Raw genomic sequence first — 26,721 nt, 5'->3', positions numbered from 1 at the left:
GACGTGGTGTTGGGAATGCTGCCCACTTTCTTTTGGTTGATTTGTTCAAAAAATAAAAAACAAAAAATAAAAAAACACTTTGGAGAGTTGAATTAGAGGAGATTTGTATTATAGTTGGTATTTGACTTCACCAGTTCCCTCTGTCTCAGAGCCACAAAATTCATTGTCCGCCTTTGCAGTGAGGCTTAGAGTGAAATATAGAGCATTTTGATATCCCCAATGACATGTAAATGCCAGTGCAACTTGAGGTTTGCACTGGCAAACAGCGTCGACACATTTATGAAATGTTTAGCCTCACTGTCTCCCCTCGGTCCTCCGTCTCTTTCAGGTTTTCATTGATTTCTGCTGCTTGGCATGATGAGTTAGAACAGCTGCCCTTGGTTTTGCTATTTGACACATGGGAGGGAAAATAAAGCCAAAAGCCAGGGAGGAAAGAAAAGGAAAGGAATCATGTCAAAAAAAAAAAAAAAAAGGTGGCAAGGCTTGCATCGATCATCTTCGCCCTCACTCTCTTTCTCTCTTTCTGCCTGGGGGCTTCACAATTTTCTCATTATAGGTTCGGACGAAGACGCAGATGGGCCCTGTGTCACAACATCGCTGTCCACATTAAAACACGGCTCTTTTTATAAGTCCATTAAACCGGCTTAAGTCTGATTTTAGCCTGAATCGGCCTCTCTGAGTGGAGCCTCGTCATTTCGGGACAGCGATTTGTAGGTCGATCGAGGCTAAACGAGCTCCAAAAAGGATTTTTGGAAATTATGGTTTGTTAGTGTTCGAGTCAATGACTGCAAAGTAAAGACATTGATCTGATGCTAAATAGAATGTAGCTGCTCCACAGCAAGAACGAGCACAGTCATCATGCTGGAAATGCAATATTGAAAAAGTCATTTGTGTTAGTGGGTGATGTCAAGAGGAACATATCTACAGTAAATGTGAGACTGAATTACTTCAAAAAATCACAATGCGGACGCAAGCTCCTCTGTGTATATATATATATATATATTATATATATATATATATATATATATATTATATATATATATATATATATATATATATATATATATATATTTTTTTTTTGTTTTTTTGTTTTTTTTGTTTTTTTGTTTTTGTTTTTTGTTTTTTTTTGCTTGTTCGGAATCTTTTCAGGCCTTTCTCTGGAATTTTAATGTGAAAATTCATAACTCGCCAAATGGTGTCACTTGCCTGCACCGGCTGTCCTTCACCGCTTGGAGAGGCACATCAGTGCTGCTCGCCACCGCGAACCATCGAGGGAAAAGCAGATTTGTAATCATGGCACACATGGACTCGCTCGGAAGCTACAGTCAGCCACCTGCACATGGATGGATGCACACATGCCTGCGAGCAGAGAAACGATCATCAATGTGCATTAATCAGGTGCTAAACAGTTATAATTATGAGAGGAACCCATCATTGATTCTTTTTGATGTTTTGATTGTAACAAGATTTAAACCGGGGACGGCTCGGATGATGCAGATGGTGTCTGAAAAGCCGCACGCAGGCCTGCGCTACACAGAGATTTCCCTCCAGGACCAGGAAGATTCTGGAGTTTGCTTGAATTAATGGCTTCCTGAAGCCTTGGTCCACACAAACACACAAGACCCGCTCTTCTCTGGCTTAATCGCAGGAGTCAAAACATTTCTAGCCAGAAGTGAAAAGCTGTTTTCTTTTCTTATCTTGACTCCTCACCCAACGCAGTGAGCAAAATCCTAAAGGGGAAAGGAAAGAAAATGTAAAAGGAAGGTCAAAGGAAGGAGCGAGAGGGAGGGAAAGAGGATAAAAAAAGAAGTGGCAAAGGAGGAAATGACCGATTCCAATTATCCAGGAGTAAAAATGATATCAGCAAGAACTTACTTGTCCTTTTTTTGTTAAAAATTTCTTTATTTAACAAGTTAATACCTCTTTGTGTCCGTCTTTTACCTGTCCACATTTGCATTCAAGCGACAGCAACCCTCTATGCTTAATCTGCAGAAATGGGTGGGTACACTGTTCTATAGCCTGAGGACTCTATAAAGCTGTGAGCAGTCTATAAACAGCGTGCATGTGTTTGTGTGCACAGAAGTGGCAATAAACTAAAGTGACAAACTGCTTGTACCGTTTTCATAATCTTTTCCTAAAGCATTACTGTGAGGAGATTAGGGCATCTGCCGGAGGTCAACGGCATGCCACACATGTACACAAACACACGCAAAAACAGAGGGGCTTAAAAATCAGTATGTGTTCATGACGTACGTTCACAATCACCAGTCTCATATTAAAATGTATGTTATTTTTGCCACTAGAGGACGAAAAGTTAACTTTGTGCAGAATAACGGGAACAATAACATTATATACAGTCCGTTTTATTTTACATTATAGTTCTGAAAACACAGATTCCACATATAATTTGCACCTTTGCAACAGGCCAGCCTGCTTCACAATGCCAAGCTTCTGATTGGCCGGAGGTTTTAAGACACCACCTGAGGGTGCACTCTCAAATCCAGTCACTAGTTGTTGTAGCCAAGTAGTTACTTAACATGATGTGATCTCAAGAACTGCCAATGCCAAGTTCGTGTGACGTTCATTCATTGTTGAACAGTTCAAATAGATTCCACCACATGAGATTTAGGCTTTGACCTACTTTTGATTCACAGAGTCACATAACAAAATGCTGAGGAAACTTGATATAAACTGAGATGCGTTTTATGGTACATACAAATACAAGGTTGGCTGCTGCCACAGATTATTTTCACCATCTGTACCGTGGTGAGTTTTACATAGAAAATATGAGCCAAATGTAATATTACTAAATAGCTTCTTTCTGAACTTGTTTTTTGTGTGTGTGTTCACTATGACTCACGACTAACTGAAAGATTAGTCCATAACTGGTTGTGGACTGGTTGACTTTTATTTTTGTTCTAGTTGGTGAAAAATCAAAACTGCAGGGAACAAAATGCAACACTCAGACTTCCTTCTAGCATGCATGACATTTCATTGTTTTCCTGAACTTACTTAATCTCCATTCACTATGAACTTTAAGTGGAACAATTGAATTGCAGAATGAGTTAATAAGAGAATAACACTTTTACTCCAGCTTGCATGCCTTCTGCTTCTAAAGTCAGTTTACTGTATCGTTTTTTTTTTCTGTGTTGTGGCGATCATTTCAACACGCAGTTGACTAATGAGTTGTTTGATCATTTTCAATATTGGTGTTGCTTTAATTAATAATTGATGACTTATAGCTACAGGGATAAAATGTTCTTTGTTGGTGCTTCAAACATTCCTGAGATTGCAAACAGTAAAAAGCTAAGATAATTACACTGAGCTATCCATTAAGACATCATTTATGCGGTTAAGTAGAATATTAGTTTTCAGAACGACTCACAGTAAATGATATGTGTTTTCAAGAAAATTTCCTCTTGTTGCTTTATGTTTAATGACATGCCTGTGTTGCATATATTATTGTTTTTTTTCCCACAATTTATTTTTTGCTAATTAACAGGACATATTGTTCATTATGCTTTTTAGATTCCAAATTTAGGAGATCTATGTTGTCTGTCTTATCCTTGCCGGGCTAAAACATTGAAAAATTAAGTAAAACGAAGCCATATTCAAAAATGGCAGTATGCTTCTGAAGACACGGTCACTGTAAGTGCAATCAGCTGTCTCGCTTCTGTCAGTAGAGAACCTCTAGCGTGCAGAGGAAGCAAGTCACAGTGTGATCATTCTCTGTCCTCCGTGCAGATGTATTTTTATCAGTGTGGGCGAACAAGACTGGTCTCTGACACCTGAGGCTGAGCCCTGCAGCGCCAGCCTCCAGATGAAATATATGTACAGAGCTCCGGATTTTAATAAGACATCCAGCCGGCGTGTGTCTAACAGCTTGTCTGGTCTGTGCTTTTGTCATTTTAGCGGCGGTGGTGACAATGGAATGTGTGGCTTGCTGTTGTGTCTGCCTTTATTTTCTAACAATAAAAAAGCAAATCAAGCTGTAGGCCAAGCTGGAGAGTTGATTATTTCCTCCGTTTCATTTGAAGTATTATGTTGACGCACATAGGTGTGCGCATTCACAGTTACATGCAACAACAGCAAAAGAACTTTCCCAGTCAAAATCAAAAAGCTGACATAAATTAGTGTCTGAACCCCACAGACCTCTTGCCGGAAGCTTTTCTTCATATCGAAAAGAGCAGCTGTACCGAAATGCAAAGCCTTCATCTTGGCCAGCTCAAGGCACAGGAAGGAGAGCCACTAATCATCTTCCTCTCCCTTCTCCTCTTCCTCCTCCTCCACTTCATTGCTCCCTTCACGGTCATGTGTCATGTTCAACCCAGCTGACATGGAGGCCACCAGTCACCCTTAACTCCTGGCTGTTAGTTGCACTGGATACACAGCCGGGAGCGACAGCCGATGTGCACATGGAGAATCTCACCAGGTGCACACATCGATTTCATCCACTGAGTGACGCGACATCAGGAGCAGAGTCAGATATTCTGGCTCCTATGCAGGAATCATTTTGGTGGCCTTTAATAACAAAACATCATTGTCTACCCTGCACAACATTCCAATGATATAAAGAAATAGTTTTTGTTTTCCTGAAATTACTTACCATCATTATACCATCACAGAAAAGAAGATGAATAACGAATGATTTTTGTAAAACAATACATTTGACAGATGTTTCATCTTCACAATTTATATTAAGAAATCAAGAAATCATTAGGAAATAGCCTCACAAAAAGAAAAGCAGTTTTTACTCTGCTGTCTGCTCTTCTTAGTGTTTTAATTGCTGGTAATAACTTTAAATTTAATAATAACTATATTGTGTAGCTCACCTGTCTTTTTAAAGAAATATTTTTTCTTCTTTGTTTCTCTCTGTTTTTTGGGGATTGTTTTTTCTGCCTTCATTTCAAACAGTCACATCCCTCTGTATGCTGAATTAGGCAACAAAAGCAGGCTAAGCCATTTTGTACACCACTGGTATTATTAATGCAAATTTCAGCCTCTTTCTCCTGCCAGTGTGGCTCATTGTAATGTTAATTCATTAGAAATCATTTAATAATGCAAAACAAAACAAAAAAAAAAAGAAAGAGTGCGCTTCGTAAGCATTCCCTCTTCAGCCTGACGCCCATCAATTTGTTTTTGTTCGTTTTCCCCGACGTGCATTTCCAATTTGTGAGACTTTCATTTTTGTTCTAGTTGGTGAAAAATCAAAACTGCAGGGAACAAAATGCAACACTCAGACTTCCTTCTAGCATGCGTGACATTTCATTGTTTTCACATGTCTCGTGTTTTGCAGATTTAGCTATCGCTTTTGTGGGGATCTAGATCTTCTCTGGGTGTGAACCTGTGGGTCGGTGTGTATCAGTTACACCTCTCATCTAAGCACCGTTTTGGTGTCCCTGTGGAGCCCTGCTGGAAGGAGGCAACACAGGTGCTGCTGTGGTGCTGCTTGTGCTCCTGCTGTGCGGTGCTGCGGTGTGTGTAGGTGCTGCAGTTTCTGTGATTTTTTTTTCTCTTTTTTTCCATGAAGGAAACTGGCTGAGCATTATATGCTTGGAGGTTTGCTGGTGACTTTTGGGACTTCCTCTGCAATCCTGAAGCACAGAGTTGATTGAAAATGTTATGATTTCTGAAATTGGTTTGCAGAGTAAGTTGTCAGGAAGGAATCCGAAGCTCTTTTTGTTTGCTGAAATGGGCTGAGTGGACTGGAAACAGCAGCCACTGGGAGCACAGACAGTATGCCTTCATTAATGCTACTTTGTAGCCACCATGGCCCAGTTTGATTGAGCCCTCATTTCTGTCTGTAATGTGTTAATCAGGAGTAGAAGAGGGAATTTTTTTTAGAAGATTCAGGAAGTAATCACAGACAATTATGTAAATAAATTATATTTACAGACAAAAACACCGCAAGGGATGATTAGACTCACATCCTGACTGTTGTTTTTTGCTTCTTGCTCTCAAGATGAAGCCATTTCCTTCTCACGCCAGTGCTTTAATTTAGGCTGAGATGTTAAGTTTACTCCTGGAATTGATTTTAATTTCTAAACGTTAGAATTGTGATGCTCCAGTCAATAAGCCATTTATGAAAATCTGCCAGTTTTCTCCTGATCAGCAAGAAATTGAATCCATCCACACTTTCCCAAGTGTGTAAACTCATCAGTGAAATCTTTAACAGAGCAACGCCAAAGATAGGAGTCGCCTTGCAAACACCTAGCTTTCTGCTACCTCTTTTAAGAAACCAGTGTCTGTAAGTTTTGAATTTAATTTATAAAAAAGGAGATTCCAATTGATTTCAGTTTATTCACAAAACGCTAAATCACAACAAAGGCCGCCGCAAGATGTAGCATGGCAAATTTGCTGTGCTACATCAATGTATATGTACTGCAAGAAGTCATAATCTCACATCAGTGTGAACACCACACACCTAGCTGCGCTTCTCACTGTGTTATTTTTAGTTGTGATTTTAATATGAAAATGAATCCCAGATGAAGGTCATCGAGTCACAAGTTCACACATTGCTTTTAAAGTTTAATCTTTAGGCTTCATCAAAACTGAACACATGAAACGCCACATGTGTGTGAGCGAGATGTCTCCCATCCTATCGGGATAGACAAAGATAACACACAGTGAGCATCGCAGGAGCTGCCAGGGAAAAAGTAAGTAATGACAAAGCATGAATAAAACATTAATTTATGGCTGGAATCAGCAAATGTGCTCATTATCTGTCATCGCAAGCCTGCAAAGAAAACAAGCTTCCACTTTCTTTTATGTGATAAATCACCAGAAATATCCACAAAGAGGATTAAAACATAGATTAGAGATTGCTTTCTGTGCCATATTTGTTCTGCTGGAGGAACATGCAGTTCAGGTAAAGCATGACCTCTTGCTGTCATGGCTTTAATCCTGCTACAAAGAAAACATTGTGTAGCTGTGTTACTGTTGCACAGGGATTCGCTCAAATGCAATTTGGACGTGTGTTTTCCCAAGGTTACTTTACTTTGACTATTCCGATTCATTTCTTTTCCAAGGGTGCAAAGTATAACTTGAAAACACGTAAAAGCTTCTCATCAGTGCAGCATTGTGATGAATGGACAAAGGAGAAGAAAGTCTTACTAAAAAACTTTATCTTTATCATCAGTTACTCAATGTCCAAATTAAAATTGTAGTTTTTTTTTGTAAATCTTTTGTAGAAGATAGTGATAGATGTTTACTTATTTTACATGACAGAGTAAAATAAGTAGCATGAAAGAAAATTTCTTCCCCAAATATTAAAGTATTTCTCCACTGATAATAGTAGCTATTTAGGATGTAAAGATTTCTGTAAGGCCACATCAGCAGCATTAAAAGTTGTTTCTGCTTTTTCTTTCATTTTCTTGTCCCTCTTCTTTCTAAAAACCAGAATTTCTCTTTGATAGTTGATAGCAGCTTAGAATTGAACAAACTCACCTTAGATCTCCCAGCAGCCATCCTGTGCACAATTTGGAGGTGTGGCCACTTCTCCTCAGCAGTGAGGCCCATTCTGTAGGGAACTCTGCAAGGGCTCTGAATATGTCACTTTTGTTATTGGTGTGTCTATTGTGGATTGTTTGTTTCGGTCAGTGATATCCTTTTGGTTGCAGCTAGATTAGCAGCAGCCTGCTTCCAAGAATGTTTCAGCGAAAAATCTGATACACTGACAACCTAAAACTGCTGAAGAGTTAAGGAAACACCACACGTTATCACCCCGATTGTTAACAGTTAGTGTCCACTTGGAAAGGTTGCTCCAAGAATACAAAATCTGGCATGTCTTACTATCAATATTTTCCTTTAAAATATATATTTTAGTTGATATGTAGTTTGTGAAGTTTGTAATTTTCTTAATTAGAATTTGTACTTCTTTAAAAGAACTTGAATGCAAATACATGTATCAACGACAGAAGTATGGAACAGCTAGTAAAACGTTCCAATTTATGCATTTACCCTACAATAAATAAATGGAACACCAAGTTTGAACCAATTAAAATACCTCAATGTAAGAAAATGTTCAAGACAATCAACCTCAACTATAAGGAAAAGCAAAATGAATCATTATAATAACACTTGCATGCAGAGACCATGTCACCTCTAGTCAAACTCTGGCTAGCATCTTTATTGAAGAGGAGCAATTAAAGCCTCTGGAGGATAACACAGGGTGTTAAGTAAGCTTAACTGTGCCATATTAAATGATTTTCAACTGCTTTCATTTGCCCCCTCTGTGTTTTACACAAGCACAACACACATGGCATGAATGTTATAAAATATTTTAACCTTTGGCTAAATTGTCAAGCGAAGGGCGAATTAGCACTATAATGTGCACAAACTTTCTGAAAAGTCTAGATGAACTGTTGACAAAGAGTAAAGGTGTGGATGACATCATTATAGAAGATAAAGAACTCCATCCAGGTTACATTTGTTTTCTTTTAACAAACCGTTTTCCGGTATTAGCCCCTTGTCTTTGAAGCGCATTCATTATGAGGGACACGATGGATGAAGCTGGCTGGACTCTGTGCTCTGGAGCAAATTTAGATGAATAACAATTAGCAGAATATGTAAATGTTAGTAGCCAACTTCATATATTGTGTATGCACTGCGCTCCTCCGCAGAGCGTTGCATATCAATGGCTTCGCAGCGCTCCAGGCATCCGACTCAATGCTGCTCTGCTCTCATTTCTCAGTGCCTTAAGTGGAGTGTGCTGCGCTGCATAGCTAACTGCACTCTGCTCCCCTTGTTTGTTTCTGATTTCCCACCTTAAGAAGGAGTTTCTTTTGATCTCTTCTACCTTGTTGGCTTCTGTAGCGCTTGCTTTTACTTATTAGAGAAGACCCTGCATGCTGTTCAAGATCCGTAAAGGAATACAGAAGAAGAGTATTTGCTATGTTTACGAACCTAAATCTATCATAAGATCTTAATTAGTACTATAATATATAATCAAAAACCAGACAGACTTCAGTGGCTCTTTGCTTTGGATCCTTTGTTTGCAGGCAGCACACACAGTTGTTCCTTTGAAACCAAAGCAGCCGGTATTCCAGAGGCAGCGCGACGACCGGAAAACAACGGGAATCCCGGCGCCCCACCGCCTCACTTTCCGTCTCCGTGCCTTCCGGGCTGTTTGCTCAGAACAGCAGCTGAGGAACTATGGTGATGCTGTGTTTCAAACTGGATCAAAGCAGCCACTCGTACCAGGGCTGCCAATGGGGAAGGTATCAAAGCAAAAAATGGGCACCCACACACACACACACGCCATCTGAGGCACTGTGAACGCATTTGGCACGAGAGTTCACACGAGCTCAGAGATGTACAAACAAAGCAAAGCCTTTCTGTCCCGCCTTGGCCCCGTCTGCCCTCCTTGTTATTTTTTTGACAACATCAGAATCTAAGAACCAATGAAGCCATAAACACATGTCATATCAGGACGCCTTCATCAGGCTGCGCTTTTCTATGGATAAAGACGTTGTCCAAGTGGACCAAAACAATGTTTGTCAAACTGTATTTTTCTTGTTAGCTTTGGTTTATTTCTTCTAATCCTTAAGATTTATCAAGCGTTTGCCACTGGACTAACAAACTGTTCTCCCAGTGAATAAGGTTTTCTCTGCATATATTTAAATTTTGCCATGCTCGACAGTGAATAAAGTTCCAGATTTTCTGCAGCTTTGTGAGAAGAAATATGGCTTAATTAGGATTTCGCAGAAATCCAGGATTAGTGTGTTGCATCTGAAATATGTAAAGACGAAGACTACGAGTGATTTCCCATAGGGATGATGTGGCTTCCAGTTCCTCACAGAAGCATTCACACCTCTCGCCCTTTTCCGTGTTTTAGTCGTAGCAGTGGATGAAAAAAGTAACACGCACACACAACATAAGGAACATTCTTACCCACACTAGCATCTAACTCATTGAGTCTGATCACGCCAGCTACATCACTTACTTACTCCAACTCAGCTTTAATTAAAGCTTTAATTTCTTGAGAGATAAAAGAAAATCTGGATCTGTTTTCGGTAAAAAAAAAAGGAAGGGGCAGAAACGACGACGACTCGGTGGCAGAAATTTGAATGCAGAAGCTAGTGGGTGTGTAGAGTAACAGATGATGTTTATGCCTGTCTTTGTCAACTTGGTAGAGCAATCCAAAGTCGCTTGGACCCAGTAGCTCACTGGCGGCTCTGATTGTCTTTCCGACTAACTTTTTCTGTACCTCAGTGGAACTGCCAAAGCAGCAGATGATAAAATATGCTGAAATAGTTTTCATAAGACATCCAGAGCCTTCTGTTGTTGACTTTAAAAACAAGCAAAGTGCATTCTTAGCTGTGCCTTAGCGTGCAGGGGATCAACCCAGGAGTCCCATTTCAGCTTATTGTCTCACACAATTGCCAAGCGACTTGTCACATGACAACCACAAATCTCAGCGTATTAAATAGGACTTAGAGAGATAGACCAACACAAAGTACATGGCTAAAGTGAAGGAAAATGAAATAGAAATGCAGGTGACTTATTTAAGAATGAAGTCAAAGTCCAGACCTAAACCCAAATGAGAGAATCTGTGGAAAGACTTGAAAATTGCAGATCACAAACTGCATACATCCAATGTGACTGGGCAATAATTTAGTCTGCATTTCTAAAGTGAAGGGAAACCCAAAAGCCTTACAGCAACAACTGCACCATAAAAAGCCTATTTCTGGCTCAGGAGAATAGAGCACAAAGAAACTCATTTTCTTCTTCTTTAAAAAAAGAAAGAAACAAAAAAATAAAGAAAGAAAACATTTTATCATTTTTCTTCCATTTCACAATTATGCACTATTCATATTGGTTTATCAGATAAATAATGTAGGTAATGTTACTCCAACTATTCCATTTCAACAAGACATTTTTTGTGTTTAAAATGTCTTGCAAATTATTTCATTCCACTTCCAGCTCTGGTTGTAAATATAAATCATTGATTTGAGTCTCATTAATATCCCATGTTTGTACATTCTTTTGTGACTCTCTGATGTGTCAATTCATAAATTCACAATGATTGTACAACCTCCTTTCCCCTCATTGTTTCTCTCTGCCGCTCTTTGTTCCTGGGTCTTGGCTCTTCTCTCTGAGGGATTGTATCTGTTCACTCTTCCTCAGACGAGATCATTTTTCACACCGCCAAACAGCCGCAGGATTCCAGTCTCCACGCTCAGATTCTGTTTACTTCGACACTTTCTAGAACATGCAGTTCTTGGGGAAAATTGGTTTCAGCAAACGCTTTTTTCCTCCAGCGAGCTTGATATCCTCTGACTCGGCCCTCCTCATCTCTCCCTCCCTCTTGTTGATGTTAAAGCTGAGTCAACAGCTGATGTACCGCGTCGCGCCATCAATCTCAGGACGCTAAATGCATCATCCAGATAAACTAAATCTTTCAGTTGTCTTTAAGTAGGTAGTTTAAAGAAAAGCAGCAACAACAACAATTACCTTGTGTTGTAGATTTGTAGACACACAGATTACAGACAAGGGCAAGAAAAGCAGAAGAATGGACTAGAAATAGAATAGAAACGTAATTAATTGTCTTTCATTGGGGAAATTCAAAGAAAGAGATAGAGGCCCAAACCAATTATATACTCATGATTTTATTTCTTGGACAAATTCTGATTCATTTCAATTTAAATTGAAATGAGTCACTTGTGGGTTTTTTTTTTTCTAACATAGAAAGAAAAAGAGGATATGAGGAAAGTTGGTAGTTTTGTGTGGGAACAATAGATGCAAATGGAACAATCAACATTTTGCAAAACATCTAGATAAATTCAGTTCCAGTCCAGTTCTCTAGCACCACCATCCTGCAACCTTCAGCTACATGAAGCGTTTGAATTCCCTAATCAATTCTGCAGAGATCTGGTAGAAACCCATTCATTTGATTCAGGTATGATGGAGTAGAGATGCCTCTGAAAATAGCAGGTTACTGGATCTCCAGGCATGGATTTGGGCACGCTGGGTCTAGATTATGAAACGGAAGGTATTCACTTTGTTCCTCGCTCTCATGATGCTTTCTGGAAAATCTCTTGGCAACTCCTAGGCTGACATTTTGACATGTAAACAAACGGTCCTTTATGGAGCAGATACGGAAGAAAATCATGTGGGAATGTCAGCTATCATTACGTCTTCAATCTGGAAAACCCTGTTAGAAACTGCTGAGATCAGAGCTAAAAAAAAATAAACATAGTTTTGCTGGAGCAAAAAAGGCTGTTGTAAACATGTGCTCAGTCATTCTGAAATAGCATGAATGCAGTGAAATATTCTCTTTGGGTTCACAAATTAGTTGCAGTTTATTAGTTGCAGTTTATTCATTTTTATGTTCTCCCTATGACCACTGCCTTTTAGTGGTTTTGTTTGATGCACAGTGTCTAATATCGTCTTATCTTTACAGCCCTCATGACTCCAACCAGCTTCCCAGAATTTTATTCCAAGCGTTAATTATTCAGTTTGTCTCCATTCACTAAAAGATGCATCAACCATGAATATTAATTGAGCCGAATCTGTGGATAATTTGATTATTTTGTTTAGTTTTGTGTTTGTAGTTGGAGCAATTATATAATAAGTAGAAAATGAGTAAGGATTTAACCATAGATAGCGATTCAAATGTACTCTAAATGGCTTCTGTATCATATTCCCTTTGCTTGCGTTTTGAGGGAAACTTGAGAAGAAACATAAGTCAAAATAATTTATGTTCTATGATTTTTTTTAAAGAAAATATTGAATCTTGACAATGTGGCACTATGTTGGTCCGAGTGACTACATTATTCTAACACTGTGCATGTTCAGATATTCACAGACACACAATGATCTTGCCAAACTGTCAGTCCTGAGGAGGGTCACCTTGGCTTCAGATCGAGGAAGAGGTCACAGATAACAATCAAAGCTACTTACAGGCAAAGGGAGAAGATGGTTTCTTCCACTCCCCACCTCTCTGATGTCTCCTTACTGAGTAATTCAGAGTGAATAACGCAATGCTCTCATGCCCCTCACATGAAGCACACAGGTGTAGAGAATAGTGCTTCTAGGTTTTTTTGGCCTCAAGACGGATTTTCCTTCAGGCTCTATATGAAGCCTGCAAGGAAAAAAATACAGAGGCCTGGGAGTACCCTAGCTGTGCCAAGGACTGCACATTTCTGGACTGAGGTGTCTGATGTTGTTCCTGGGATCTGTTGCACTTTCTGTTGTATCCTGCTTTACCAGCACATGCTGTCAAAAGAACTAAAAACTCGTTGGGTGAGCTGACCTATGATCACTCATCCTAACCTTTCACTTAACTCATGCTGAACATTTTTTTCAGAGTTCAGTTCCTTTTTTTTCTCCCCCAAGACTTTTATATTGTTGGAAACTTCACTGTTCCAATACAACCTGGAGCAATTTACAACAAGTATCGATTCCTGATAAATTCATCAATACTAGTCATTAAAAGAGTCGATGGTCATAATCAGTTACACACGCATAGTCTTTAAAGTTACTGTCAGTGTCAGGACTGTGAAAAGAACATCAGCAGCTATAACGACGATAAAGAGGGATATTCCATCTCTTCTGAATGAGCAATCCCTCCCTCAGTCCTCCCATCTGTCTCTGTCTCAGCAAACTCCGTTATGGTGCAGTGAGAAAAAAAAAATCCTGTGTAAATTGAAAAGGATGGATGAGTAAAGGCGTGAAGATAATGAATGTGTGTGTGTATGCACGCATCTGTCATGTTGTTTTGTTTTGTTTCGTTTGAGATGTGCATGCTAAGCATCAGAGCATCAGTGTCAGCCGTCTCCTACACGCCGTTTCCCAGGCTGAGTCAGGCAAAGAGCCGTTTGTTCTTTACCTGTGTCTGTGTCAAATATGGACGCTTAATGTATGGTCACATTTGCAACATAAGACAAAGATAACCGGAATAAATGCAACATTTTTTAGCATGCACTCAAGCAGGGTTACAAGCCAGCCAAGTTGAGCCAAAAATGCAACATTAAAAAACGGATTGACTAAGTTTTGGTGTCATTGGATGAACCATCAGAGCAACTCGGTGCCAGTCGTAGTTGAATGAGAATCTTAACGCACTTTTGAAGGGATGTTTTTGTCGGTTTTTTGGTTACTGCTGGACTCAAGATGACAAAATATGTGACAGAAATTTTGTTCCATGGAGGTAAGAATTTGACCTTACCTCCATGGAAGGTGAAATAAAATTTTCATTCATCTTAATTCAAATCGAGAGTACTTTAGCTTAAAAGTAACTTGCAATTGTCCTTTTTTTTTTTTTTTTGATAATACATAAGATAGTATTTTAAGATGCTAGTGCATCAAACAGCCTCTACCATCTGTTTGGCGACCAAAACAGCAAAATTTAAACTGATTACCAAAGAAATCGATTTTAAACTTTGGTCCCTAATGCCTGTCCATCAGCCAGTATGCAGTCTCCATGGTGACAACTGCTGCTCCAGTGGATGAGTGATGTTCATCTGCATTCTTTCCATGAATGCGTTAGTTTCACTCAGACATGCGGACAATTAAGATGCATGTTTTGTTTAGGACCGACACGAATTAAAACCCACATTATAATTCACTGTGATTTATTAAATCCATATACCTTACAGGTTAACTAGACCAGACTGGCTGTTTTTAGCCACTTACTATTGACCGAAACAACAGAGATTTCACCCATCAACTAGAGGCTGGTTGTGTGATAACACAGCACACAAACATTAATTTCATTGCTTGACCGCATATTTCTGACATCTGAAAATCTACATGCAGTACGGAGCTCTTTTTTTTTCTCCTCAGGATCATTGTTGCCTTAAAAGCAAATCTCTCTCCAGGCATTTCTCACTAGATTCCATTGAAAAGCCCACATGACGCCAAGCGCAGCGCTTGAATATTAATACTGCTCTTGTAAAATCTATTCACATGCAAACACTTAAGTTACGAGGCGAAAATAGAGGGGGAAAAAATTAAATTAAAACAATAGCTCAATCGAAACAGCAGCAGCCATACAGCGAGATGAAAAGAAACTCTGTCAAGGCCTTTGAGTGCTGACTTTGGTCTTGCAATAATTGTTGCATAACTTCACTAATGGGTTGCTGCTTCCAGACGAGGCCAGCCTGGAAGCACAGACCTGTGTGGGAAGAAGTTCATTATTCTGTTTTCTAAATGCTCGGAGTGTGATCTCAGCACTCTCTTTGCTGGCCATTTTCTTCTCCACGGTTTTCTCGAAACGAATCGAGCTCAGGAGACGGAGGAATCTGCCCACCGGGCCGCTCACACGCTGGCATAAGTCCAGCAGGATGTAACGTATTTGTAAATTGGACACAGTCAGACACACACCTACGTACAGTAGCCCTGGCAAAAAAAAACTTTAAAGTGAATGTAATTTTTACTGCTATATTGCAGGATTTTAAACCCTCTTTTAGCTTTTGACAGAAAGTAATCGAGTGGTTTATGTTATAAACACACATAAGCACTGAGTCCTTTAAAGCCTAGACAAGCTCTCTACCTCTGCGCTGTTTGTGCGCTTTCCAAGCCTTTAAATGTGTAGAGCCTGTTGTGGACAGCAGCTATGCAAAATCATGCTTTTACATCAAAGACTATTGCTTTTCACAGACTGCCAGCAAACCCGAAACCTTCCCATGCGGAGCCGCTTCGTGACCTTTGATGAAATGCCGTGCTCCTCTTCTGTTTAAAGGATTCTGTGTTGCAGCTCGCAGGCTTATCGCAGAACCACAGATGTGCTCATAAACATCCTATAAGAGTAACTGCAGGCAAATCAGTTTCTCCTCTCCTGCCTTCTTCTCTTGAAGATGAAATCACGTTGGTTTTGTAGGGGGGGGGGTGACGAGCCTTGAAAAACCTTCTAAATTAGAACGCAATGTCTGGGATCCATGATCATAACCATTCCAATGACCTTTAAGTCTCATTGTGTTTGCTTTCCTGCTTTTTGCCGACATATCCATTCCCCACGTGTCGCTGCCCTCCTTTTTCATTTCTTCGGTCTCTCTGTGACGCGTTCTGGTCGGCTGGTTCTGGATCCCTCCGCGCTCTAATAGGCTGTTAGGGCTGACACCTCGGTGCATTGGGCTCTGGCAGATTCAGTATGCTATTTCCTGTTTGTCCTTTTCTAAAAGTGTCTGGGTGCCATGTCTGGAGTTGGAATCAAGTTAATGACCTTTACCCAATCTTTCAGCATCCTCTGCTGCCTCCTCTGATACCTCATTAATGACGGCGCTGACATTATGAAACATGAGGGGGTCAATAGTTTACAAAAGGCGCTTTCTGGTTTATATTTACATTCATAAAGAGTAGTGCTAGAATTGCCTAAAATGTTTATATGAGATTTTCTTGTAACACACTGGAAACTGTGCGTTGTAGTGAACAACTCCTCTGTATTAATTTTATTTTGCATGTTTGTTGAACAACTTCAGAAGTCCTGTTATGTCAGTAAATTGTGAGTTTATCTCTGCACATTTTGCACAATGAATTTAGCACAGTCATTTGGAAATATAACCTATTATGGACCGTATTACAGATATTATCAATTGTTGAGTTCTTTGTTATTAACTTCTTGAATTAACTTCCTAAGTTAATTACCTTCCAAAGTAACGTAAAACTTTTATGGGGGGTTTTGTTACATTTTGACATTTAATAGTTTTTGATTGATTTTATGTGAAAGACTACCATAAGGTAGATCATAATTGTATAGAGGAAAAGTGATAGTTTTTCTTTTTTTAAGAGGAAAAATCTTCAAAGTGTGACATTTATTTGCATTCTGTTTCTCTAAGTCTACACTTTACGGAGTGGAAAAAAGTTTTGCTGAAATTCAAGATGGACCTCTTTTGAAGTATGTCACAGCATGAGGCTTCAGGCTCACTTTCTCGTGTTCTTGATGGAAAGCACAGTCTGAAGTACTCTGTTTCCCCTAACAAGCTTCACTGTTCATGGCAAAGAAAAGCATTCACACAGCATGTTTGTATCACCAGTATGATACTATCTCTTTTCCAATAAGGTGATTTTTTTTCTTCGTGGCATTAATGACCTTTGTTGAGCATCACCAACACCCCTTTAATCCCTGCAAGGATCACGTTCATCTGTCATTGCATCTAAACTTCACTTGGCTGTCTGAGTGTTGTCACAGTGCACAAACTTTGCTCAACTTGCTTTGACTTTTTCTTGCTTCCATTTTTAAAAATTAAAAATGCCAATAAATATGTGGGCGATGTCATCATTTAATGTGCTGCTGTAAACATAATTCTCTCGTGATTAAAAGTTTCATCTTCATGTGTGTATGTGTATATGCCATTTTAAAGCAGACACTTCATGCACTTAAGTGAGATTCACAATAGTCCTTCTTTCAGGTATTCTGACTGAGACCACACTCCCAGTGTAACTCATTTACAATCTTGTGCTCTGTGCCATTCGTCTGAGCTGCAGCGGACGATGAAGATCTGCAGAGAGCCGGGTGATATAGAATGGGACACACATCCGGAATACAGACTGGGGGAAAGAGAGGGAGAGAAAATAAACGATGACAGCTTTGGGTCTTTAAAGGAAGAGCTACTGGAGGAGGAGGCAGAATAAATGGCTTGGCTGATGCCTGCAGATTATGTTGTCCCTTAATCTGGACTTTTTGGGAGGATAGCCACGACAACGTAGAAAAACTGCTTTCTGTAAATCTTCAGTGCAATCCGTGGGAAATACTTCAATGTATGGTGAAGGTTTAAACGTTCTGCTGTCTGGAGCAATGGAGCGTTGCTCTATAGTGACCAGCTGCTCTTCAGAGGACAGTCTGCTTACAACATTTAGTGAAACAGGAACAGATGCTCTGTGCTTTCTGGAGACCTCTCACATATGGTCAGAGGCTGAAACCACACTATAACCTTTTTGTTTCAGATTACTGATCTTCATCATTATAAGAAGAAACATGTCCAACATGATGTGGGGAAAAAAAGCTTCAGACAGCTAAAAAAGTGAAAATATTGGTGTTTTTTAGGTATTTATCACAAGTCTAATGGAAGACCTGGTTATCTGTGATTGACAAACAGTGTAAGACTCACAATTTCTACTATGTTTTCTTTACTCAGTGAGATGACTATCAGCCTAGCTGGTAAATTAATTAGTTAAATGCTTTTCTTACTCTCCTTCTAAATCTTTTTCATGGTTTCAATTGTTAATGTTCTCATGATTGCCTGAACAAATGTTCTGACAGGCAGTGATGGTTCATCAATAATCCATCTGTTCACTGGAAAAGTCATGTTTCGGATCTCTGCTGTGTGAGAGCTGTTCTCTTGCCTGGTTCAGTTTTAAATCATGTGGACAGGTCGCACAGCGTCGGGTCAGGTTCACAGAGAGTCTCAGGGGCATTGGCCCACATCCTTGTCCTTTGACCTTCAGTCTACTGTGATGTTGCTGATAGGATGATTGTCTGAAATGTGTGGCAACAATGGAAGCACAAGACAAATTTTTCGCATACTAGGTCCAAATCAAAATAATCCTTGAGCAGCATTATAGCAAAGAGGATTAGCTATTTGTGATCTACTTGGAGTAAAAAAAACATTTCCATTAACTACAGTCTTTGTCAAACTGATTAAGTCTTGATAAATAAAGGAGTGTTAACAGTTTGAACCCATCTCTGTTTGCATACGGAGACCGTTCCTCCTTAGGCTATCTCTCCAGATTATCAGCAGTCATTGGTAGTCTTTCCTCTCTTCAGCTCTTGATATTACAGTGGCCCTAGAACAATACTAATTATGTGTCTAGTGAATTTCTGTGTTGATGTTGTTGTTTTATTCTTTTGGTACAATCCACCAGATTAACATAAAAAACGCTGAATGTCCAAGATCTTGTTGTTTTGCAGTCTAACAAGGTTCCCAGGACCATTAGGAGAGAAAGCGGCCCAAAACCAACACAGACACTCAACCATAATCAACAGGAGGCAATAGGTGCTATCTGACATAATTCATCTGCTGAATATTAGTCAGGTCTACTCTGAATACACAGTTCCCATTTAAACCTTTTTTGGTTTAGCAAACTCTAAATGTTGATCACTGTGGTGGATGGAAATTACTTTTTTCCCAGCATCACTTCGAAACAACCGATTGTAAAGAAGATAATCAGGCTGAGATGATACTCCTTGCAGCAGTTCCCTAACAGTGAGCTTTGCATATTTTCTTCATTTGGTTGGAAAAATAAACATGGCTTCTTGCATCCTTCTTTGTCACAGTTCCAGATGTTTAAATGTTGTCATTCATTGCTCTGACTGTAGAGAGAAGGAGAGGGAGCCATAGGGAGGCTGAAGGCATACTGTTTAAAACCTCAGTAAGCCACACTGTGCCAAATGAAAGGAAGAGTGGACACCAGGGAAAGAGGACACAATAAAGGAATTCAAGAAGGACACAATGAGAAAAGGACAGAGGAGAGACAGAATGGAGAACAGCTCAATCAAAGAATGACACAAATGAGCAACCCTGCACTGAACCAAGACGGAAGGACACAAGGGAAGAATGACGTAATAAGTAAGGAATGAAGAACTCACAGAAGGGGGATGGATATGAGGAAAGAAGGATACCATGAAGGTAAAATGGAAGGGAAGTAGGACACAGGGATCAAATCCAATTGCATACCTTTTCAAATTGCTTAAATTACCTAACCCTAACCCAACATGTTGAATAATCCCTATTTTAGATTGAAATGGTCCCTATGTCCTTCCACACTGACCAGAGAACTCTTACAGTAATATACACCACACACAGCAGGAATGCCTCTAAAATGATCCCAAGTGTCATCCCAATAATTGGGGCACCTTAAGAGTATCAGAAGGGAGAAATCTGGACAAAAATTGGCAGAAAATATCTTGTCTTATGAGCTTAGCATTAGAAATTACATCAGTTAATGGAAACTGAAGTGAAGGCATGGGACCAAACTGTTAATTCTCTGAGTCACGGCTTTCACTTGAACGGCAGCGAGTCCCTCTGCTTGAAACATGCTCAGATATCGGACAGTCAGGAAGCATACATCCCTTCATTTCTGCCGTCAGTTTATTTGTTTTATATTCAGTATTATAAAGACAGTAACAATGTCTTGGCTGTACTAGCCCATCAAACATTTCATTCATTTGGCCTTTCCAGCTTTAACCTTCCGAACAGCCACTTTAATCTACACATGCAGCTAAAAGCAAGCTTCTCTTATTTCCTTTCTATTATCATGACAAGTGAGTCACACAGGCAAAATTTTAGCCCTAAATTTAGTTTGTGTGATATGTCTTTTTTCAGTTAACCCTCCCTCCCTCGTCACCTTTTTCTTTTTTCCACTTCCCTGTCTTTACGGCAACTTCAGCAGAGGCTGAACCAATTCATTAGAAGACTCAGAAAGTCGATTATGCTAATATTTTTCTTTGCTACTGGGCTTCCCACGTCAGCTACTCTTCATAAACTTTCATATATTTTATTTATACCTACTTTAGATTGGAAAATTGGCTCTCTCAAGTACAGAGGGCAAAAGGGTTTTAGATAAGAGGGGAAGGGAAAGGAGGGAGGCGGTGGCTCCACACAGAGCGGAGTGCAGTGATGATGAAGGAAGGGTAAGCCTGGTGTCAGGGGACCATCCACAGGAATCCCTCTTACTTATTCATGCAGCTGCTGAGCATCAGGGAATCTCCCAGCCTCATTATGAAGCGAGTATTTGCACAAGCTTAGAGAAGAGGAGAGCTCTTGCTTGAAAGCCTCCGCTTATCCTCCCTACTCTCCTCCTCTCGTCATCACTTTTTTAGATCAGATTACTCAAGGGGAGCCATGTCAAGCTTCATTCACTGAGATGCTTCTCCAACTGTCCTAAATCCCTCACTTTTTTTTTTCTGAAGGGCAAGCAACGTCTATAAAAAGTTTGCTGCTGCACGGGAGGAAGCCAATGAGCGCGCAGCGGCTTCCTTTAGCTTATCATTTGCTAACTTGACTGAAGACAGGGCTTTTCGTTCTCATAACAGGGACCACCCAAATCTAAGTTTTCAAGGGTTGGATACTACCAACATACGGTGTGTCTTAGCTGCTGTTGTTGTTGTTTTATATGTTTTCAGGACAACGTACTTGAGGGAATAATAAATTTGAAAAAAATTGACCATAATAGCAGAACAAAAAAATCAATTTTATTTCACTACTAAAAATTTGCATCTCTAATCCTTCATATGTACAGATGGATAAAAGTACAAAATGGGGTAGAAATACTTTCTTGCTAGCTTGTATTATTGATAGTAGTACCTAATCCCTCAGTCTACAAATTAGACACAGTGGGATCCTGATACTTTTGAAGCTGAAAATAGATGTAGATTATTCTGCAATACAAACATGAAAGGACTGTTTTCTTTCATGTTTGTGTTTTTAATTCTCTATCAACAGGAATATGCTCAGATATCCTGTTGATAGACAGGTTAAAACATTTGACCTGTTGATAGTTTACTGATCACAGTTTCACAAACCGCTAAGAATTGTAGATCTCGCCAAACTTTCATCTGCAACACAAAAAAGCAAAAATGTCTAAACTCTAATGCATGAGTCTCCTCTTCATCGCTGCCTCTCAGTCCAAACATTGCCTTATGATGCATCAGCTCATTTCAGATTGGAGGTGAAGCCTATTTATATTTGTGCCTCATGCGATGCCTGCGCCTTCCTTCTCTGGGCCAGACAAAGATCAGAAAGACCCAGGCTTTAGTTTCTTATTTTTATTTTTTCGCTGGAGCTCGCCTGCAACTATTAAAATGACAAGGCAGGCTCGTGGCATAAAATTAAGGAGCTGAGGCCCGTTGAGCTGCCCAGCTGATGGAGGCAGCGGATAATAAATCCAGGGGAGGAAAAGGTACAGGGAGAATGGATGAACGTGGCAGCTCAGTCAGCCTCAGGGGCTCTCAGGATGCCTTTATTAGCATGGCTGTTTTATTCCACACCTCTTTCTCTCACCGACCAAAAGCATCAATACGCACATTTAATCTCAAGACAGCGATGTACTGTATATTTATGCTGTAAGGCACATTTTTTCTTTGTTTTATTCATTTTAAATAGGCAACTAGAGGAAGATGTGCGCACATTGGCAATGGCATGCTTTCAATTTAGATTTGCAACGGTAATACAAACAAATTATAAACATATGTGCATAGAGTACTTTTCTAGTTATAGTGTCCAGTGCTTTAATTCATCAATATGCACTTCTGTAGGTAATCGAAGGCAAGTTATTTGCCCAGGGGGGTCGCTGTCATGGGTTAGGAGGAAGCTGGAATAGAATAGAATAGAATAGAATAGAATAGAATAGAATTTGGTGTAATTCTCCTGATAAAAACAATGTCCCACTTAAAAATAGACTTTAACTAATTGCTAATATTGCACTTATGCCTTAATAAAACTAAAAACTGTACTAATTTACAGACATAAAAATAGATAGGGTCAATTTGATTACTTTGCAGCATTCAGCATGGTCACGGCAAATGGGTGAAAACTCTTTCTCAGTCTGTTGGTTCTATTCTCCATAGATCTGAAGCATTTGCCCAAAGGCAGGCGTTCAAGCAGTATGTGCAAAGTCAAGCTACTCTACCCACTGAGTCACAGGTGCCCACTTAGTTTTGCATTCATTTCCAGCATGACCGCTCCTGGAGAAGATAACCCATGGCTGAAGTCCGCCAGCGTGTTGCTTCTTCGGCGTGACTCGCCCAGCGTGTGCTGGCGATGAAAACTGGTGGGCATCAAATGATTCATCATGTGTTCTCGCTTGAAATCCCACAGCCAACTGGCCACACAGACTGTCTGCCATCACTACATCACACCCTTGAGCTGCCAGGCTGGCTAACCCTTTCATAAATCAACCTTTACGGTGCAGTCACAAGCTTTCTCGCTGACTCAGAGGTGTAATAGTGGCAGCCCCCCCCTGCCCCACCACGGTCCTTTCAGAAGGCACATATGTGACAGTAATTATTCAAACTAGAAAAGCAATAAAATATTACAAAAATATTGGTCATTACAGTTATAACATTGTAGACTATGTGCAGTCTACAATGACTGTCCAGGTTTTTTATCAATTCAAGAAAATGTTAATATTATTTAATATGTTATTTATTTCAGTAACTTAGTTCTCTAAGTAAAATACATACAGACTAATATGTCAAAATCTTTATTTTGGAAAATTATTAGCATTTTCTGTTTATAGCTAATAAGAATAAATAAAAAATAGACAAAACATTTAACTACAAAAAATGTTACTGAATGTTCCAAAAAGAAAAAATGTTGCCTTTCTTCCAAACAAACCAGCATACTACCAGCACTATGCACTGCAGAAATATGTGGGGGAGGGGCCAAGGTTCAATATTCTATGCTTAAAGCATCTGAAAACACTAGAATCTCATTTAAACATGTGTGGGGAAATTTTGGTGGGAATTATTTTGTATTCATGTAAAGCCAGATTTTTAAAACCTTAGTAACTTCAGATGGTAACCAAATCCTTTATGTCGGTAAGTGTTACTTAACTGTGAATAAAAACAGCTATCTGCATATGGTCAGGCATTGGACTGACAGAAGAACTAGTGCTCAAGATCCACATTCAAAAGTTATGAGAAATTATGGTTCGCTGGATATAAGATGGAAATAACTGAGGCTTGATTAGGGACTTGTGCACAAAAACTGCGATTTGTATGTTTTTGTGAAGCTGAGCAGCAGAATGGACATTTGTTTTATTTCCCTCAGTAGTAAATCTGTTTTGGTTTGGGCGCATCATTAGCGTGGCAGCGTCTGAAAAAGCCAAACAAGAGCAGAAGGAGCTGCGAGATTAAACGTAAAGTTGGCAGAGATTCATGCAATCCAGCACAGCACTGCTGGAGAAAAGAAAGCCCTTTCTCCGAGCTTTTTCCTAAACTCTCTCTGTTATGGATCTATTATTTCTTATGTAATGACGCGCTATGTGCTGGGGTCTGTCGGGCTGTCATTGAAGCACCCAGTGGCCCTTTTCTTCCAATAATAGAAGAAAAGGGCTTGAAGAAATGATGCAGTGTCAAGTCTGAAAACCCAAGCATTCACCCAACAGTCAGACACAATGGCTTTTAAAGCTTTGTTGGGTGTAAGAAAGATGTGAGTGAGTCCTTTTTAAAAAAACATTTATTTTTTACTTTACAAACAGACCATCAGGCTTTTTAGTTCAAAATGTCGCTGCTCTCGTAATTTAGCCCGCTTACTTTGGAACAAGAAAAGCACTTTATTAATTTTTCAAGAGGATTAAATAATTACTCTCAAAGCACTCCACTTGCATAACCGTCATGTTTTGTGGCTTAAGCCTGGGCAGCTGAAATAAAGTTAGCTCTTTTTGACCCAGTATTGTGTCTCTGTCTCCTCTGCAGGGTTTTTAGGACGCAGTCACTTGAATGGTATTATAACAACGTGAAGAGCCGATTCAAGAGGTTCGGCAGTGCCAAGGTTCTGAAAACTCTGTACAGGAAGCACATCATCGAGAGAGGAACGTTCTCTGATCTCCCAGGTAACTTCAGCGTCTGTCTTTCCTTTGATTGGCTGTGTATGTGTGTGTGTGTGCGTGCGTGGGTGCGTGTGTGTGTGTGTGCTAGGGTTTATCATTAACCAAACCCTGGCACACACATTTGAACCACATCAAGTCGCCGGCCTGCTGCCACATTAGACATCGTCGATGAAAGGGATCTGTCCGGTTTGGCCATCGGAGACGTGTCAGACTTCATCAAGCCAAAGTTATCGGGTCCTAGTTGGATCCATGGATGAGCTTATTATTCTGCTTTGGTAAATGATCACTCAATTTTTTTTTTTTTTTATCAGCACATTTTGCCCTCCCGTTCCCTGCAGAATGAGTTTCTTTCTGTAAGACAGGCTAAAGTAACGTTTTTCCTCAGACTCAGATGTCTAACATCAATTTGACACTGCTTGAAAAAACTTTGTTCTTCAATTTCTTGAGACTGGGATCTGATGTGACACATTTTGAGATATTTTAGCCGTCAGGTTGCCACCCTGGTTCTGTTTCAGAGATCTCTTGACTCTACAGGTTTGTAAGTATTGAACCTGAAGGGAACTAGTGAAACTCAACCAGAGGTAGTTCATATTTTAACAAACTGGTCATTTATTTATTTTTTTTTCTACAAAGGATCTGGTAGGTTAAGACATTTTGTACCTTTTGTAAAGGAAGCTAATGTTTTAAAACTGAAACATCTAGGTGTGACAAACATTTTGTCTTGCATTTTTGGAAAATCTCTGTTGCAATTAATTTGCGTTTGAGTTGATAAAAGTGAAAAACCGTCGATGAGCTTCTTCCTTGTAGCTGTTCTCCTTGATAATCTGCTTTGACCAGTTGGCATCCTGCTCAGGGCAGCGGCGATGGCGGCCAAGTGGGCTTCTGTTTTTAACCGGCTCACATTGAACTCCATTCTGACCCAGTTGCATCTCGATCAGGCTGCATCTGCAGCCTGACAAAGAGGCATTATTTCATATCCTGATTCATGGGATTATGGGGATGAAGAGAGGACAGACGGGATGATTCGGGTCGGGTATAAGGCGCAAGTGGATGAGCTTGACATGAAGGGATGTTTGGGAATACGTTGAATCTACAACGTAAACAGCGGAAATCACCAGGTACCGTAAAGTGCACCGATGAAAGGATGCATTTTTGAAATTTGCAAAATAGCAATTTGAGTCATTGAGCTGTCTAAATGATTTAATTCTATTGGGTTTATACCAATATCTCATGCATTAATCACAACTCTGGCTGTTAGGAAGTTGAATATCAATGTGAGTTGCTACATCTGTCATTTTTACTATTGTAAAACTCATTTTCATCTTTTCCACTGTAGGGTGGTCTAAGCTTTCCAAGCTCTTGTCTGCTAAACTGCAGACTTGGACTAAATGAGCTCCCCTTGTATACTTCCATTTTGGTTTACCTCTCCACTTTTGTTCATTCCTCCTCTCTATTCCTCCATCATCTGGGGTGGATCATGTTTCATTTCTAACACCAGCCAAATGAACTTCACTGCCTCCCGGTTTCCCTGTGTGATTTAAGCATGTAGGACTTTGACATGTTTTGCATGCGAGTGTCCGGTAAGCCATTTGGATCTTCTTGTAAGAGCGCCTTCGAGTCTGATAGGAGAGGCTGATATGTAAAGATTGCTTGGGAAATAAGATTTACATTGGGCGTTGGTATTTGTTTTTTTATTTATGTCTTTTTTCTTTTGTTTCTCTCACGGAGTTCAAGGTGAGAAAAGACGTCAATGTTGTACAGCCGGGAAAGAAAACTGCGGTTCTTATCTCTTTTTAACATCAGATGCCATCTAAAACCTCCTTTTCGGCGAATAATGACACATTTTAAGAGTTTAAGAGTGTTAAACAGATTTTCAGTGCTCTGCAAAAGCGCCAGTACTCTTTCAATTTTCCACCACTGGCTACATTATCACTGCAAGCATCATTGCATCTTTGGGGAATTTTTACAAACCAGCTCTCTGTAGCAGAGCAGTGATTTTGTATTTAGTACCCTAAAGTGAATTAATCTTGTGTTGCAAATATAGATAGAAGTACTCTGAAGTAAATTTGTATTACTTTTACTCATCTAGACATGGACACTCATGCCTATTCTTATATGCCAAATATCTGAAGTTCATCCAGACTGGATGGAGAGCATCTGTGATTGTCATCTGCTAGTTTTTGCCACAGATTGTAAGTCTGCACTTTAACCCATCTATTCTAACTTATGAAT

General features: G+C 39.7%; 1 protein-coding gene across 4 annotated transcripts in view; it reads left to right on the top strand.

The window, feature by feature from the left end:
- Positions 1-26,721, top strand: part of myripb (myosin VIIA and Rab interacting protein b) — a 97,977-nt gene that overhangs the window by 52,490 nt on the left and 18,766 nt on the right. For all 4 annotated transcript variants that reach the window (XM_055037826.1, XM_055037827.1, XM_055037825.1 and 1 more), the window contains one exon: positions 24,356-24,492. In XM_055037826.1, the coding sequence (XP_054893801.1) occupies positions 24,356-24,492 (137 nt within the window). The remainder of the gene's footprint in view (positions 1-24,355; positions 24,493-26,721) is intronic.

This window comes from Poeciliopsis prolifica, unplaced genomic scaffold (genome assembly GCF_027474105.1).
Source record: "Poeciliopsis prolifica strain line A6 unplaced genomic scaffold, Auburn_PproV2 SCAFFOLD012, whole genome shotgun sequence".
Taxonomy (NCBI): Eukaryota; Metazoa; Chordata; class Actinopteri; order Cyprinodontiformes; family Poeciliidae; genus Poeciliopsis; species Poeciliopsis prolifica.
This window is presented reverse-complemented; position numbering and strand designations above follow the sequence as displayed.